The sequence below is a fragment of the Macaca nemestrina genome, chromosome 6 (genome assembly GCF_043159975.1).
Source record: "Macaca nemestrina isolate mMacNem1 chromosome 6, mMacNem.hap1, whole genome shotgun sequence".
Classification (NCBI taxonomy): Eukaryota; Metazoa; Chordata; class Mammalia; order Primates; family Cercopithecidae; genus Macaca; species Macaca nemestrina.
Genome location: NC_092130.1, coordinates 137,614,985 through 137,630,290, shown reverse-complemented (window position 1 = coordinate 137,630,290; position 15,306 = coordinate 137,614,985). Strand labels below are relative to the sequence as shown.

The 15,306-nt window shown below is 40.2% G+C and overlaps 1 protein-coding gene across 1 annotated transcript in view; it reads right to left on the bottom strand.

Annotated features, from left to right (window-relative positions):
- Positions 1-214: 214 nt before the first annotated feature.
- Positions 215-15,306, bottom strand: part of LOC105487479 (C-C motif chemokine ligand 28) — a 32,888-nt gene continuing 17,796 nt past the window's right edge. Inside the window, exons 2-3 of the mRNA XM_011750935.3 lie at positions 9,821-9,947; positions 215-3,175 (exon numbers count right to left, since the gene is read on the bottom strand). Of these exons, the coding sequence (XP_011749237.1) occupies positions 2,983-3,175; positions 9,821-9,947 (320 nt within the window). The 3' untranslated portion in view covers positions 215-2,982. The remainder of the gene's footprint in view (positions 3,176-9,820; positions 9,948-15,306) is intronic.

Sequence of the window (15,306 nt, the reverse complement as noted above, 5' to 3'; positions counted from 1 at the left end):
GGAGATTGAGAGCATCCTGGCCAACATGGTAAAACCCTGTCTCTACTAAAATACAAAAAATTAGCCAGACATGGTGGTGCGCACCTGTAGTTCCAGCTACTTGGGAGGCTGAGGCAAGGGAATTGCTGGAACCCAGGAGGCAGAGATTGCAGTGAGCTGAGATGCACCACTGCATTCCAGCCTGGTGACAGAGCGAGACTCCATCTCAAAAAAAAAAAAAAAAAAAAAAAAAAAAATCTGGTTTCCGAGGCACACTATCTTCAGACAAAGTTTCAATTATTTGCATTGCAAAGAAATCAGTTTTTAAAATATATCATGTAAACCTACTGTCATTCATAGCTACCCAACAACTGTGTAGCATTGTAGATCAAACTAGAAGAAACAAAATGGAAAATAATTAAAGTTATTAGTTGAAAGAATTAGACACCAGTGTTTTGGTATCTCAACTTTTATTAATGTTGGTTATTATGGTTAATTTAAAATTGTGGTTTATTATTTTAAGTTACTCTTATATTTTATGATTTTTTTTCTTATTTAAAAGGCTTGTCTCTGCCACTTACTGTGTGATCTGGGCAAGTCATTTTACCTCTAAGAGCCTCAAGTTTCCTCATCCATAAAGTGGAAATATAAATAAAAAGCTTGCAGAAATGTCAGGAATATAAATAAGTTAAATGCTAAATAGTCAATGAAGGATATTAGGCAAAGGCCAGTTTTGGTGGCATTTTAACCTATGGAGACTCAGTGCCTCTGTGTGTCCCATTATCACCTTCAAGACATCCTGGCAACACCACTGCCTGGGACTAGCCAGCAGGGAGACCCAGGACACCTGCCACCTGAAAAAGTGGCTCCTGCTTTCTATTGGCTTTTTGTGAACACTGGGCTCTTACCTATCTCAAAGCCTCTATGGACAAAAAAGAGGCCAAAAGAGGAATGGCACAATGGTATCAACTCAAACATGTGAGCCGGGTGCAGTGGCTCATGCCTGTAATTCCAGCACTTTGGCAGGCAGAGTTGGGTGGATCACTTGAGGTCAGGAGTTTGAGACCAGCCCGGCCAACATGGGGAAACCCCGTCTCTACTAAAAATACATAAATCAGCGGGGTGTGGTGGCTGGGCGCCTGTAATACCAGCTACTTGGGAGGCTGAGGCAAGAGAATCACTTGAACCTGGGAGGTGGAGGTTGCAATGAGCTGAGATTGTGCCACCGCACTCCAGCCTGGGCAACAGAGTGAGATAGTGTCTCAAAAAAAAAAAAAGAAAAAAAAAAAAAACCAAACACAACAAAAACGTGTAAGAAGGGTGGGAGAGGAGCTAAAAGATGCAGACTCCTTGTTTAGGCAGAGCGTAAAATCACCACACAGAGGACCAAACTCTGGGCCCCTAACTAGTGCTGCTCCAAGAACTGACTGCGGGAGGCAAAATGTTCTGGACAGCAAGGCAGGCTTTTTGTTCTTTTCAGTATGAGAAAATTTCAATTCAAACAATGGTAGCTACTCAAACTAGATGTTTTGAAGTTATATTTAGTTTACACTTTTCTATTTAGAAAAAACCTCTAATATTTATGAACTCTAACTGACAAAATAAGTATATAAATTCACATAGGAAATTCTTACCAAAAACATTAAACCTGAATTTGATTATAAGAAAATAATTAGGCCAGGCACTGTGGCTCACACCTATAATCCCAGTTCTTTGGGAGGCTAAGGTGGGAGGATCGCTTGAGCCCAGAAGGTTGAGACCAACCTGGGCAACACAGTGAGACCCTGTCTCTACAAAAAATAAACAAAATTAGCCAGGTGTGGTGGGTATGCACCTAGTTCCAGACACTCGGGAGGCTGAGGTGGGAGGATTGCTTGAGCCCCAGATGTTGAGGCTTCAGTGAGCCAAAATCAAAATTGTGCCACTGCACTCCAGCCTGGAAGACACAGCAAGACCCTCCCTCAACAAAATAATATTAAAAATTGAAAAAAAAGGCAGAGGAACTTTATTAGATTGAAAGACATTAAAGAAAAATAACAATTATTTGCAGTATGTATGTCAACCTTGATTGTTTACTGGATTGAAAAAAAACTACATAAAATGCTCTCTAAATAGTTGGGAAAATTTGAATATGGAATATATGAGATGAAATTGTTAATTTTTTAGGTATAAAACTGACAATGTGATTAGGTAGAAAAATGTCTTTATTTTAGAGTATGTCAAGTTATAACACCAAAAAGAAACTAGGGGTGAAGTGCCATGATGTTTGCAACTTATTTTCAAATGGTTTAGCAAACAAGGTATATTTTAAAAGTTATAATATTTTATATAGCAACACATACAAAGAGAGGAGAGAGAAAGCAAATGTGACACAATATTAACAATGATTAATCTAGGTGAAAGATATATAGATGTTCATTGTACCATTCTTTTAACTTCTCTGTAAGTTTGGAAAACTATAATTAAAAAGTTGGGAGAAGTTATATCTATATGCTCCTCTTAAAATATTATATGAAGATAAGCACTATTATTATTATTATTATTTTTAGAGACAGGGTCTCATTCTGTCACCACGCTGCTCACTGCAACCTCAAACTCTCCCAGACTCAGGTGATCCTCCCACCTCAGCCTCCCATGTGGCTGGGATCATAGGCAAGTACTACCATGCCTATGTTTTTTTGTTTGTAGAAATGAGGTCTTGCTATGTTGCCCAGGCTGGTCTCAAACTCCGGGACTCAAGTGATCCTCCTGCCTCAGCATCCCGAAGTGCTGGGATTACAGCTGTGAACCACCGTACCCAGCCAGCATTATCTTTTCATTTCATCTTCCAGTTGTGTATATTATTGGCTACATTTGCATACCACACAATTGTTCATTTTTTAAAAAACAATATTTTGTTTTGTTCTGTTGTCTACAATAAGGAGAATTCAGATGATAAACTTACAACCAATCATGGCCAAGTCCACTTGAGGAATTGTCTCTGTAGATTCATTTGTAGACTCTCTAATAAGGAGTTTTATGGTCATACGTTTCGTGTTTCCCCTGATGTGCCCTGTTACTGTTCCTCTTGCTGTGGTGTTTCTTCCTGTGGCAAACGTTTCCTTTACCATTTTTCTTGGCTGCTTGCACTTTCATCCACTGCTTAACAGTATGGTTGTGCGGGCTAACACAGATTCTTCTGCGCTTGACATGAAGGCTGTTAGAAAGGGAAGCAAAAGAAAGTCACTGATAGAAAATATATATAAATAACCACTAAGTGACTTACCTGCAGCTCCCACTTTGGGACACTGTATTCCTAGAGACTAAATTCAGACTAAATTTCTGAATTCAGTGTAGAAATGAAGTGAATTCTAAAGTTGAGCACCACAAGGTTCAATTTTGACTTCACAAGCACTGCTGCCTGTGGGTCCTCAGATATCAGCAGAGAGTATTAAAAGAAAGAGGAGGAGAAGAAGGAATTGGATGAGGAGCAGGAGAAGGAGAAAAGGAATGAGAAAAAAGAGGAAGAAGAAAGGAGGAAAAGAGATAATAAAAACCAAGTGAAAACAATTATCTTCCTTGACTTCAAGCTTCACCCAACAAAGCCAATTCATCCTCACAGCCCATCTCAAACACATCCTTAAGGTTTGTTTGAGGTTTTTCTGATCCGTAAGGATTTGTAGATTCTCTCAGCTAGATGCTGTCCTTTTTCCCCTCTGATTCTCCACAATGAGAGTTACTTACCTCTTTTCTGGCACTTAGTTTATGCTGTCTTTTATCTGAATACTCACCTCATCTCTCCTACTGGAGATATGTTCCTTGAAGGAGGAATAGTCTAGAAGTTTCTTGAAAAGGCCTTATTCAAAACTTTAATTTAAAACTTAAACAATTTAAAACTTAAATTAACAAAACAAAACTAAGATATTCTAGGCATTCGTTAACATTTTAATATGATATAGATCTATGACACAGTTCAGAATGTGCTTTCATTTTCATTTTTCTTTTTTTTTGGTTAGATGGAGTTTCACTCTTGTCACCCAGGCTGGAGTGCAATGGTGTGATCTCGGCTCACTGCAACTTCTGCCTCCCAGGTTCAAGTGATTCTTCTGCCCCAGCCTCCCGAGTAGCTGGGATTACAGGTGTGCACCACCACACCCAGATAATTTTTGTATTATTAGTAGAGACGGGGTTTTACCATGTTGGCCAGGCTGGTCTTGAACTCCTGAACTCAGGTGATCCACTCACCTCAGCCCCCAAAGTGCTAGAATTACAGGCATGACCACCATGCCTGGTTCATTTTCATTTTTCTATATGAAGTTCTCACAGTGGGTTGAGAGAATGCTAGGGCAGCACGCACAGTTTCTTTTTTCTTTTTTTTTTTTTTTTTGAGACCGAGTCTGGCTCTGTGGCCCAGGCTGGAGTGCAGTGGCGCGATCTCAGCTCACTGCAAGCTCCAGCTCCCGGGTTCACGCCATTCTCCTGCCTCAGCCTCCTGAGTAGCTGGGACTACAGGCGCCTGCCACCACGCCCGGCTAATTTTTTTGTATTTTTAGTAGAGATGGGGTTTCACCTTGTTAGCCAGGATGGTCTCGATCTCCTGACCTCATGATCCGCCCGTCTCGGCCTCCCAAAGTGCTGGGATTACAGGCTTGAGCCACCGCGCCCGGCCTTGCACGCACAGTTTCTGGTAACTAGAAGAATTTTTTGTTGAAAAAGATATTGGTGACTTCTAATTTCCCCACGAGGGGTCATCAGCTCTTACCAAATGTTACAAATCCTGCTGGCTCTACATATACAGTATTTCTGTGTCCAGATAAATTGAAACTCCTGACCCTGTTATTCAGGGAAAAAACAGAGGTGGAGTAGAGAGTAGGCTGCTGTTTTTCTAGATGACCTAAGTTGAATCATTATCAGCTAATGTAGGGACTCCTGAAATGGGCGAAAAGTGGGGAGAATGGGGGGAAAGTAACAATGAGCTTTAACATAATAAAGCCACCACGTGGGGAATATTAATTTGAAAGAAGTAGAGCATCTTAATAAGAGAACAATATATTCGCTATGTGTATTAGATACAGAGACTTCAAAAAAAAAAAAAAGCACCACCTATTTCTCACTATGGTCAGTTGGTTTGCTATCATAGGAGAAAACATGGCTGTACCACTGCTGCGTAGGAAACAAAAACAAACAAACAAACAAACAAACAAACAAAAAACTGGCATTGAAGCTCCTACCCTTTCCAAAGGACTAAAACTCTTGCTTCTCCCTGTGATGTCAGAAAGAAACTGAGCAGATAAAAATTTCAGTGACATGCAGGCCGGGCACAGTAGCTCACGCCTATAATCCCAACACTTTGGGAGGCCGAGGCAGGCAGATCACCTGAGGTCGGGTGATCGAGACCAGCCTGGCCAACATAGTGAAACCCTGTCTCTACTAAAAATACAAAAATTAGCTGGGCATGGTGGCATGCACCTGTAATCCCAGCTACTTGGGAGGCTGAGGTAGGAGAATTGTTTGAACCTGGGAGACGGAGGTTGCAGTGAGCCGAGATCGTGCCACTGCACTCCAGCCTGGGCAACAAGAGGGAAACTCTGTCTCAAAAAAAAAAAAAAAAAAAAAGATTTCAGTGACATGCAGATAAGCCCACAAGTTACACAGGAAAGAGCTAGGATTCAAGTCCATTATGAAAATAAGAGAGATGGTACTCAGGGAGGGGCATTGGCACCGGGGCTGAAGGAGAGAACCAGATGGAAGAGATATAGACAGAGGATTCACAGAGGTGGAGGACCATAGGAAAATACGCAACAACTAGCACGTGGGCTTTTTCAAAGATTGCTGGTGACGCAAGCTCCCAATGTAATTCAACCAGGAAAAAAAATCAGCTACCAGAACACAGCTCCCAAATCTGAGATCCTATGATGTTTTAGAATCCTAAAGTTTAAAAACTTCTTAAATCTCTACTTGGATCCCATGTATTTTCCACCAGGATAGAAAGAGATGAAGTAATGTTGGAAAGGGGGCTGGCCTATTCCACATTCCTTCCCCTACTCGCAATTCCATAGTATTCTGATGGGCACCAATCCCCACCTTCCCAATGGTGAGTTTGTAGGTGGAGAGTTTTGACTGTAAGAAATCATGAGGCCAATCCCTGATTTTTTTTTTTTCTTAACCCACAGGAGGATAGCTGGAGGTAGTCTGATGGACGTAAAGGGGTGGCCCTGCCATAGAGATTATACCTTTAATATCCCCTAAACTTTATTTCTTTACCCATTCCTCGAAACACAACGTCTCACAACCACATCTGAAAAACTACTCAAGCCTTCCAGATAATTCTATTTAAAAACCTCACATTTTCTCACAACAAAAAATGTCTGTTTGATTAAGAATCCTCTGACCTCTGCCCAACATAAACAACTTTTTTTTTTGAGACGGAGTCTTGCTCTGTCACCCAGGCTGGAGTGCAATGGCGCGATCTTGGCTCACTGCAAGCTCCGCCTCCCGGGTTCGCGCCATTCTCCTGCCTCAGCCTCCCGAGTAGCTGGGACTACAGGTGCCTGCCATCACGCCCAGCTAATTTTTTTGTATTTTTAGTGGAGATGGGGTTTCACCGTGTTAGCCAGGATGGTCTCGATCTCCTGACCTCGTGATCCGCCCGCCTCAGCCTCCCAATGTGCTGGGATTACAGGTGTAAGCCACCGCACCTGGCCATGAAAAACAACTTTTTACTGTATTTATGTTCAGAAACATCCAGAAGCTCATTAATGAAGTCACTGTAGAGGAGTTTGAACAAGAAAACTGCTGTCTCAGGCATCAAAAACTACAATGACCATTTATAAGGTATAAAACAAAGGACCTATTTTTAGGCAGAAAAGAAAAAAAGCCTAATAAGTTTACTGTACGTTGATTTATATTACTTAATTGTTATTAGTAATACATGCTACTTGGGAATTATATTTCCAGTGTTAGCAATGCTTTCTGCATCTTAAATACTTTCTCAAATCTTAAAGTCTTTATACCCAGTCAGGGTTAAGGGACTACATTTTAGATAATGTAGACATGCTCCATACTAAACTAATCTGAAAACAAGAGAATCTTTATCTATCTATGTTGAACATCAGGAAACACAACAGAGAGGATCCATAACTTATGGTTAAAAAATACTACAGAGTTTAATTTTATTTGAGATTAGGTCATAGCAACTCTGTATTTTTCAGCTTTGTTAGCACAGAGGTCAATTTACAAATTATGCTTGAATAAAGTAAATATTTTTGGATCCAGGTGATTGGCTTCCTAGTACCTCTTTAGTTAAAATTGAGTCCTTTTTAAAATGAAGACTTATGTTTCTGATTATATTTTGCCTTATCACAGCAAAACATCATTTCCATTCCTATGCCTTTCAGATCTCTGACACCTGCTTATCCCAGAGAAACATCCCTGAAAATCCTGTTACCAATAGCTTCCCTGGATAACCTCCAGAATCTGTCTTATACACCCACAGAAACTTGCTCTGTTTTTTTTTTCTCCAAGCCTTTCTGGGAGTCCTATCGGAGCCCTTACAAGCTTCAAGCTTCAAGTCTGAGGTGATATATGCCAATGAGGTGGAAGGAATTGAGAGGAGCTGAAAATTTGGAATTTCTCAGAGCAACTGGAGCAGGTTCAGACAGATTTAGTGCAGCTGTGTCCACTCGACACAAATATCCAGCTGTTTCTAACCACCTAAAGCATTGTCTATCCATGCATTGTCTATCCATGCATTGTCTATCCATGCATTGTCTATGAACTTTTTACTCTCCAACTATTATCAATAGTATTCTTTAAGATTAAATAAAAGACTGGTAGAATCTCAGCCACACATATACCAAGGAGTTTTTCAAAGAAGTTGGGAACTTGGAGCACCCCTCAGAATCCTCACTGGTATGTAGTCCCTGGAGTATCACAGGTGATGCTGGTTCCCAATGACTAAACCACCTGAGCCAATGGAGCCAGGTGGTGGCTTGAACTGAGATGCTGAGGAAATTATCAGTCTTCTCCGTTCTCCCACAAAGACACTCATGCTTAATGCAAGTTTGGATCAAGAATTGTTTCCTCCCCTACATCTGACCCTGAGTGTGATCTTTAAACTTTATTCGATCTCAGAACCGTTGAGAATCTTATAAAACCTATGGACCTTCTACAAATGCTCACAGGTTCATACACAAAAATTTCAGCCCCTAACCTGTTGAAAGTCTATCAACAGACATCTTACAGACTCTTCCTCTGAACTTTTAAGAACCCTTATCTTGGAGCAGTTTTTCCTCAAAATTGAATAATAGATAAATCCCTCTGAAAGGGGGTAAAATACATTTCAAGTTCCAGAGATCATCTTAAATCATAAGATGATCTGCAGAACCCAGCTGGATAAAGAGTCCCCTGGAGACTCTAGGCAGACAGAACCCATTTTGTCACCACTGCATCCCCAGCATATAGAACAGTGCCTGGCGCATAATCATTAATTCATTAATATTTGTTGAATTCACTGAAAGAATAAGGTTTCTGAGTGACTCGGGAACTCAGGGATAAGCAACGCGTTTATTTATAGCCCAAAGAAAGGAGCACCAAATGACTCACTAGCATCACCTGGAGCCACAAATGGTGTTTAAACCTGCATGCCAGGGAGATGCCTGATACTCAGATGCAGTAGAGTTTGGAGAGGGCATTTTATGGTTAGTCCCACCACTGCTTTAGAATGACATTGGAGGTATACAGTGTTCTGAACTAAGAGACCTGGGTTCACATCCCGTTTCTGCAATTCACGAGCTGTACACAAGTGAACCGTGTAACCTGAGTCACAGCTTTCTCCTGTGTGTGATCGGGAGATCATTTATGCTTTCCTCACAGCATTGTTGTCAGAATCCAGATTTACTAAATACCAATGCAGTTCAGATGTTGGAGCCTCCATAGAGATGTTAAGTACATATACAAACAAAGCTTTTAATAACTGAGCCAGGGGCAGGGCTGGGAAGTTTCATCATGAGCCAACACCACAGAATCAAAAGCAGAGATTGGATTGGCATTTGTGATTGGATTGCATATAGCACTGTGACAGGTATAGATATTTACACACTTCTTTTTGAACCTTTTCTTCTGTTTTTGCCTTTTTATTATTGTGGTGGTGGTGGTTTTTTGAGACAGGATTTAACTCTGTCACCCAGGTTGGGGTGCAGTGCCATGATCACGGCTCACTGCAGCCTCAAACTGGGCTCAATGATCCTCCAATCTTAGCCTCCCGAATAGCTGGGACTACAGGTGCATGCCACCACGCCTGGCTAGTTTTAAAGTTTTTTGTAGAGATGAGGTCTCGCCATGTTTCCCAGGCTGGTCTTGAACACCTGGTCTCAAGCGAACCCCTGCCTTGGCCTCCCAAAGTGCTAGGATAACAGGCATAAGCCACCACACACGGCCTACCTTTTGGAACCTTATAATATGCTCCTGATGAATTCAGAAAGTAGAAATGACAGCAACCCATACACTGGAAAAGGTTAAAAGCCATGAAATATAACAGAGTCATCTTTTATTTGGGGTTTTGTTTTGCTTAGGAAAGTCATGAACACTTTTTGGTGACTGGGGGAGTTTAGTGCTAACCACAGCACTACAGGGTGGAAGTAGATGGTGCACTGGTATGGGGCTCAGGACATCTTCGGACACAGAGACTATGAATTTACTCCAGGGAGCCTGGGGCCTAACGGACAGAATATTTACTCTTCCCTCCCTTGTTTGGATGACTGTTTGTATGTTGTAATCAAGCAAAGCCTTTCCAACCTGTTATTCGATGGTCAGGGAAATAATCATTGTGCAGGTTTAGACCTCCTGGCTGAAGAGCACTCACATGACAGCAGCCAAGTCACAATCCCCATCAGCTCTCTGGATGCGACACGTATTCACTCTTTCCAGAAGCCTTCTGGAAATGTGATGTGAAACCTCTGTGCAACAGCTGGAGGCAATGGGAAGTATGGCTAAAAGAAGAAAAGAAAGAAAATGTTAAATCTTACAGTTTATAGAACACTGGCATGGTTCTCATTTTAAAGATTTCAGAGAAACAGAATGTTAATCCACACAAACAAGGGGCAAACACGACTTTGTGAATACAGACTTGGGGCAGGATGTGGGGAAAAGAAAGAGATCAGCCTGTTACTGTGTCTATATAGAAAGAAGTAGACATAAGAGACTCCATTTTGTTCTGTATTTAAGATGCTGTTAATCTGTGACCCTACCCCCAACCTTGTCCTTGCAAGAGACATGTGCTGTGGTAACTCAAGGTTTAATGGATTTTGGGCGTGCAGGGTGTGACTTTGTTCCTAGATAAGCTAGGTATTGTCTAAGGTTTCTCCCCATGTGATAGACTGAAACTATGCTGCCAAAAGGTTTATGGAGATGTTTGCATATGCATCTCAAGGCACAGCTTTGTCCTTTGAACTTATTCATGTCACAGAGGTGTTTGTTCATATGTCTTACTGCCGATTTCCTCTTTTTTCTTTGTTTATATTGTCCTGCCACTCCCCTGTCTTTAAGATGGTAAAGATAATTATCAATAAATACTAAGGGAACTCAGAGACCGGGGCCGGCGTGGGTCCTCTGTAAGCTGAGCGCCGGTCCCCTGGGCCCCCGCTTTTCTTTCTCTATACTTTGTCTCTGTGTCTTATTTCTTTTCTCAAGTCTCTCGTTCCACCTTACGAGAAACACCCACAGGTGTGGAGGGGCAGGCCACCCCTTCACAGGACATGTCCCCACTTTCTGGAATTTAAGCTATATTTGTGAAAGAGAAAATGTAAATTTAGGCAAAGACATAAAACAAGTGAAAGAGATGAAAAGAGTTACAGACAAGGATTCTGGTGGTACTGCAAACTGATCAAAGATGAAAGGAGTTAGGTCTGCACAGTGTTTCATGCATTTTGGAGCTGGAAAAGCATCAATTGTTCAGCAAACATTTATTGATTGCCCATTCTGTGACAGGCCCTGAGCTCTACATTCAAAGTCGAAATAAACAAGGCATAATCTGTCCTTGTGATGCTTAGTAGTGCAGTGGGAGGCAGGCCATAAACAAATAATCCCAACACAGTAAAATAAGTGTTAAAGAGTTATGTTAAAAGTGTTATGGGATTACACATGAAAAAAGCCAGATTTAAAAGGCCATACTGTATGATTCCCTTTATATGAAAGATCCAGAATGGGCAAATCCATAAAGACAGAAAGTAGATTAGTGGTTGCCAGGGGCTGGGGGGCTAAGGGATGGAGAGGGACGAATGAAAGGAGGGGACAGGGAGTGACTGCGAACAGGTACAAGATCTCTTTTTGGAGTGATGAAAATGTGCTGGAATGAGATATTGGTAATCGCACAGTTCTGTGAATATATTGAAGACCACTGAATTTTATACTTTAAAATGGAGAATTTTATTCAGTTGTTCCTACATTTATTAATGCATTTATTTCCTAAAACTAATTGCTTCTTTATTTAGCTATGCTGTGCTGCCTAAGTCAAACTCTTAATATCCTGAACATGGTGTTGGGTTTATCCACGTATCCACCCATTCATTCATTCACCCATCTCACTATATGCGAATCACTATGCTAGACCCTGAAGGTAGAAAGATGAAGAGTTACTAGCCTCAAAGATTAGTTGTGACCCAAGCAACTCTAATAGGAAACGTACTTTCAGAAGCATGGTAGCAATTAAGAATCACAAGAAAATCTGTGTGTTTAGGAATTTGAGTTATCTGAGTGCTGATATGAATTCAAACAGTCTTAAGCCCGAAGAGTACCAGGGACCTATATATATACTTAGTAAAATGGATTGCATTTCTCAAATATTAATATAAACGTAGGATGGGCTCAGCTGGAGATCACTTGATCTAAGTCAGATTAACTATAAAAAGGCAAGAAGCAGGCCAGCATTTATTACATGTTAGTAGGTGCAACTAGTGCCCTCCAGAGGAAGCAGAAAATATAAACAACCTTGGAGAGAACACGGGAAGTTAGGCAATGGAGAACGTAAACTGGGTAGTTCCGAACAGGGCAACTGTAAAATTCTGTTAGGTAACATCGCCCCCTAGAGGTTCCCTCCTGTAGCCTCCTGTCAGAAAGAATATTTCCATTTTTAAAAAGCCATCAGCTACTTCCGTTTATTTCCATTATGACTCTAGAATTTCCATATAGTAGAGATTGTGGTGTGTCAATTAGGCTGAAAAAGATGATTATGTGACATTTCTTCAGTATTTACATAGTTTTGTTCAGATGATACTGAACAATGGTTGTTGGGGAGGCAAGCTGCTAAGAGATCAGGGAGGCCAAAACCTGTCTGCAAAAACCACCTTGGTCGGAATATAATGGAAAATAATCAGTTTATGTTCCAGAATTGGAGTTCACACAAACACAAACCTGTATGATGGAGAAGGGGTTCCCTTGAAGAGAAATATGTGACTATTACTGAAAATAAGAGAAGTCTTGCAGAGTGGGCTTGATAAAGCAACGGAGTCTAGAGGTATGAACGAGCAAGGATCGGAGGTATGCTGCAAGACTTTGCCTGATCCACCCCCAACTGCCTCTCTAACCCCTCCTAGAGGTGCTCCCTTTGCTTTGGGAAGGACAAAGTCCAGCAGATCCACCTGGGAATTTCTCTGAAAAGTGATTTGTGAGATCAGCAGATGCGTTTCCCAGCTGGCCTCAGAAGCAGGCACTGAGGTTAGCTCTCTGGAGGAAGTGGGCAACCACCAGTGGGTTTCAAATGGATCCAGAGCAGCTGCCCAACAGAGGAACCACAAAACTGGGAGTAAGGTTTCTGATTAGGCAAGGAATCATCCCTCCTACAGTATCAGACCAACTTCCCCCAGACTCTTAGAGGGAAAGTACCCCTCTCCGGAACCCACTATTTGAGAATTGTCAAGAATATTTGGATTGAGAAATCCTGCAGCAACTTTGTAATTACTGCCAGGCAAGAAAGTGGGGACCCGGAACATCACAATTTCTACTCACCAGCCAGTGAAGCCCAGAGTATAGGAGTTCCATGGGCAGCATCTGATGTGTCTATGCAGTGAATTGAAATCAGTATTTAAATCATATTTGAATCCGTTTGCTCTGGCACTTTTGAGATTGTATCAACTTTTGCTTCATTAAAAATACTGGTGTGCTTCTGTAGAGTGTGTGTGAAAGAAAGTAGGGGGAAAATATTTCTAACAAAAGAGAAAATGTGGCAAGGGCTATGTGATAAACAGAATGATATCTGGAACACTAAAAGGCAGAAGCAATAAATTATAACATAGAGACTTAGGTTCATCTTTATCAAGGTGGTGGCATTTGAGCTGAAAACTTGAAAATGGATAGAATATGAATAGGGCAGTAAATATAGAGGAGACAGTGGGTGTAAAGATACAAATGTGGAAAAAGGCAGATTCATGCCAATTTGATTGGAATATAGAATTTACGAATGTAAGTTGTAGGAGGATGACATGAAAAGCATTTTGAGACCAGACAGCTTTATATTTTATACCAATAACATAAGTTCAGTAACCTCTTTCTATGGAAACTTTAAAAATCAAGACATGATAATTCACCTAAACTAATACTTCTGTGGAAATGTAGATATGAATAAATAAATGATGACTTTACTACTATTCTCCTTTCCTCGTGAAATATTTCAACACAGAGGAACTACCAAGAATAATAAAAACACCTATATACTCATCACCCAAATGTTATTAATGTTAAATCTTTTCCATATTTGCCTTCAGTCTTATTTTTAAGTAACTGTTTCCAGTACTTTACTGTAACAAGCAAGGCTACAACAAACGTCCTAATGATAACAGACATTTATTGAGTTCTTACTTTGTGCCAGGCACTAGTGTAACTGCCATGTGTGAATTAATTTATATAATCTACACAGCAACTATATATAGAAGGAAGTATATTAATCACCATTTTACAAATGGGTAATAATATAGAGAAAAACTACATAACTTCCCGGAGATCAAAGGACCAAGAAATAACTGGTGGGGCTGGAATTTGAATATATGCATTCTGGCACTTTTTAGACCTTTTGGTTACACTTTATTTATTTATTTATTTTATTACAACTAAGATCTGAAAAATATTGTCTTCCCATTCATAAATATGGAATTATCTCTCTAGCTATTCAGATTTTCCTGGTCCTCCAAGATCTTTACGAAAATAACGATAAGTAAGTCATGCTGCTATAAGGACACATGCACACGTATGTTTATTGTGGCACTGTTCACAATAGCAAAGACTTGGAATCAACCCAAATGTCCATGACAGACTGGATTAAGAAAATGTGGCACATATACACCATGGAATACTATGCAGCCCTAAAAAAGGATGAGTTTGTGTCCTTTGTAGGGACATGGGTACAGCTGGAAACCATCATTCTCAGCAAACTATTGCAAGAACAGAAAACCAAATACCGCATGTTCTCACTCATAGGTGGGAACTGAACAATGAGAACACTTGGACACAGGAAGGGGATCATCACACACCGGGTCCTATTGTGGGGAGGGAGGGGGAGGGATAGCATTAGGAGGAATACCTAATGTAAATGACGAGTTAATGGGTGCAGCACACCAACATGGCACATGTATACATATGTAACAAACCTGCACGTTGTGCACATTGTACCCTAGAACTTAAATTAAAAAAAAAAAAAGTCTTAGAACACAGAGGTCAGTGAAAACCTTAACTGGTGGGAATAGAGAGAAGACAAACTGAGATAGTATTTTAGAAGACATAAGTTAAAAAAAGAAAAGTTTGACGAACTGTCTACTGAAACATGTAATTTTTCCCATAACAGACAGTAAATTATAACTGAAAATTGTAAAAAAAAAAAAAAAAAAAAAAAAAAAGAAAAGAATGATAAGATAATGTTGTATATCTTAGATCTATATTTAGGTACCTTTTAAATTTTGTTGTATTGTGAATGAGCTTTTTAAAAATACTTTTTTCTAATTAGTTAATTTTTATGTATAAGAATTCTATTGATTATTTAATGTTGCTCTTGTATCCAGCAACCTTGCTGAATTTTTTTATTTGTGATAGTTTGGAATAGATATTCCAGTTTTATAGGTAAATCGTCATTTTTATCTCTTTCTTTCTCAATTCCTGTGTAGGAAATAAAGGCTTTTTCTCTTTTAAAATCTGTTACTTTGCTAAATGCCTAGAACAGTGCCTAGCCCATTGAAAGTTCAACACATAATTTTAAATTGCTGTGGTGGATCAATCTATTTTCTTCCTTGCCCTCCTGGGATAAACCATACTTATTCATAACATATTAATTTTTATATCTTGTATAAGATTTGCTATTTATTAATA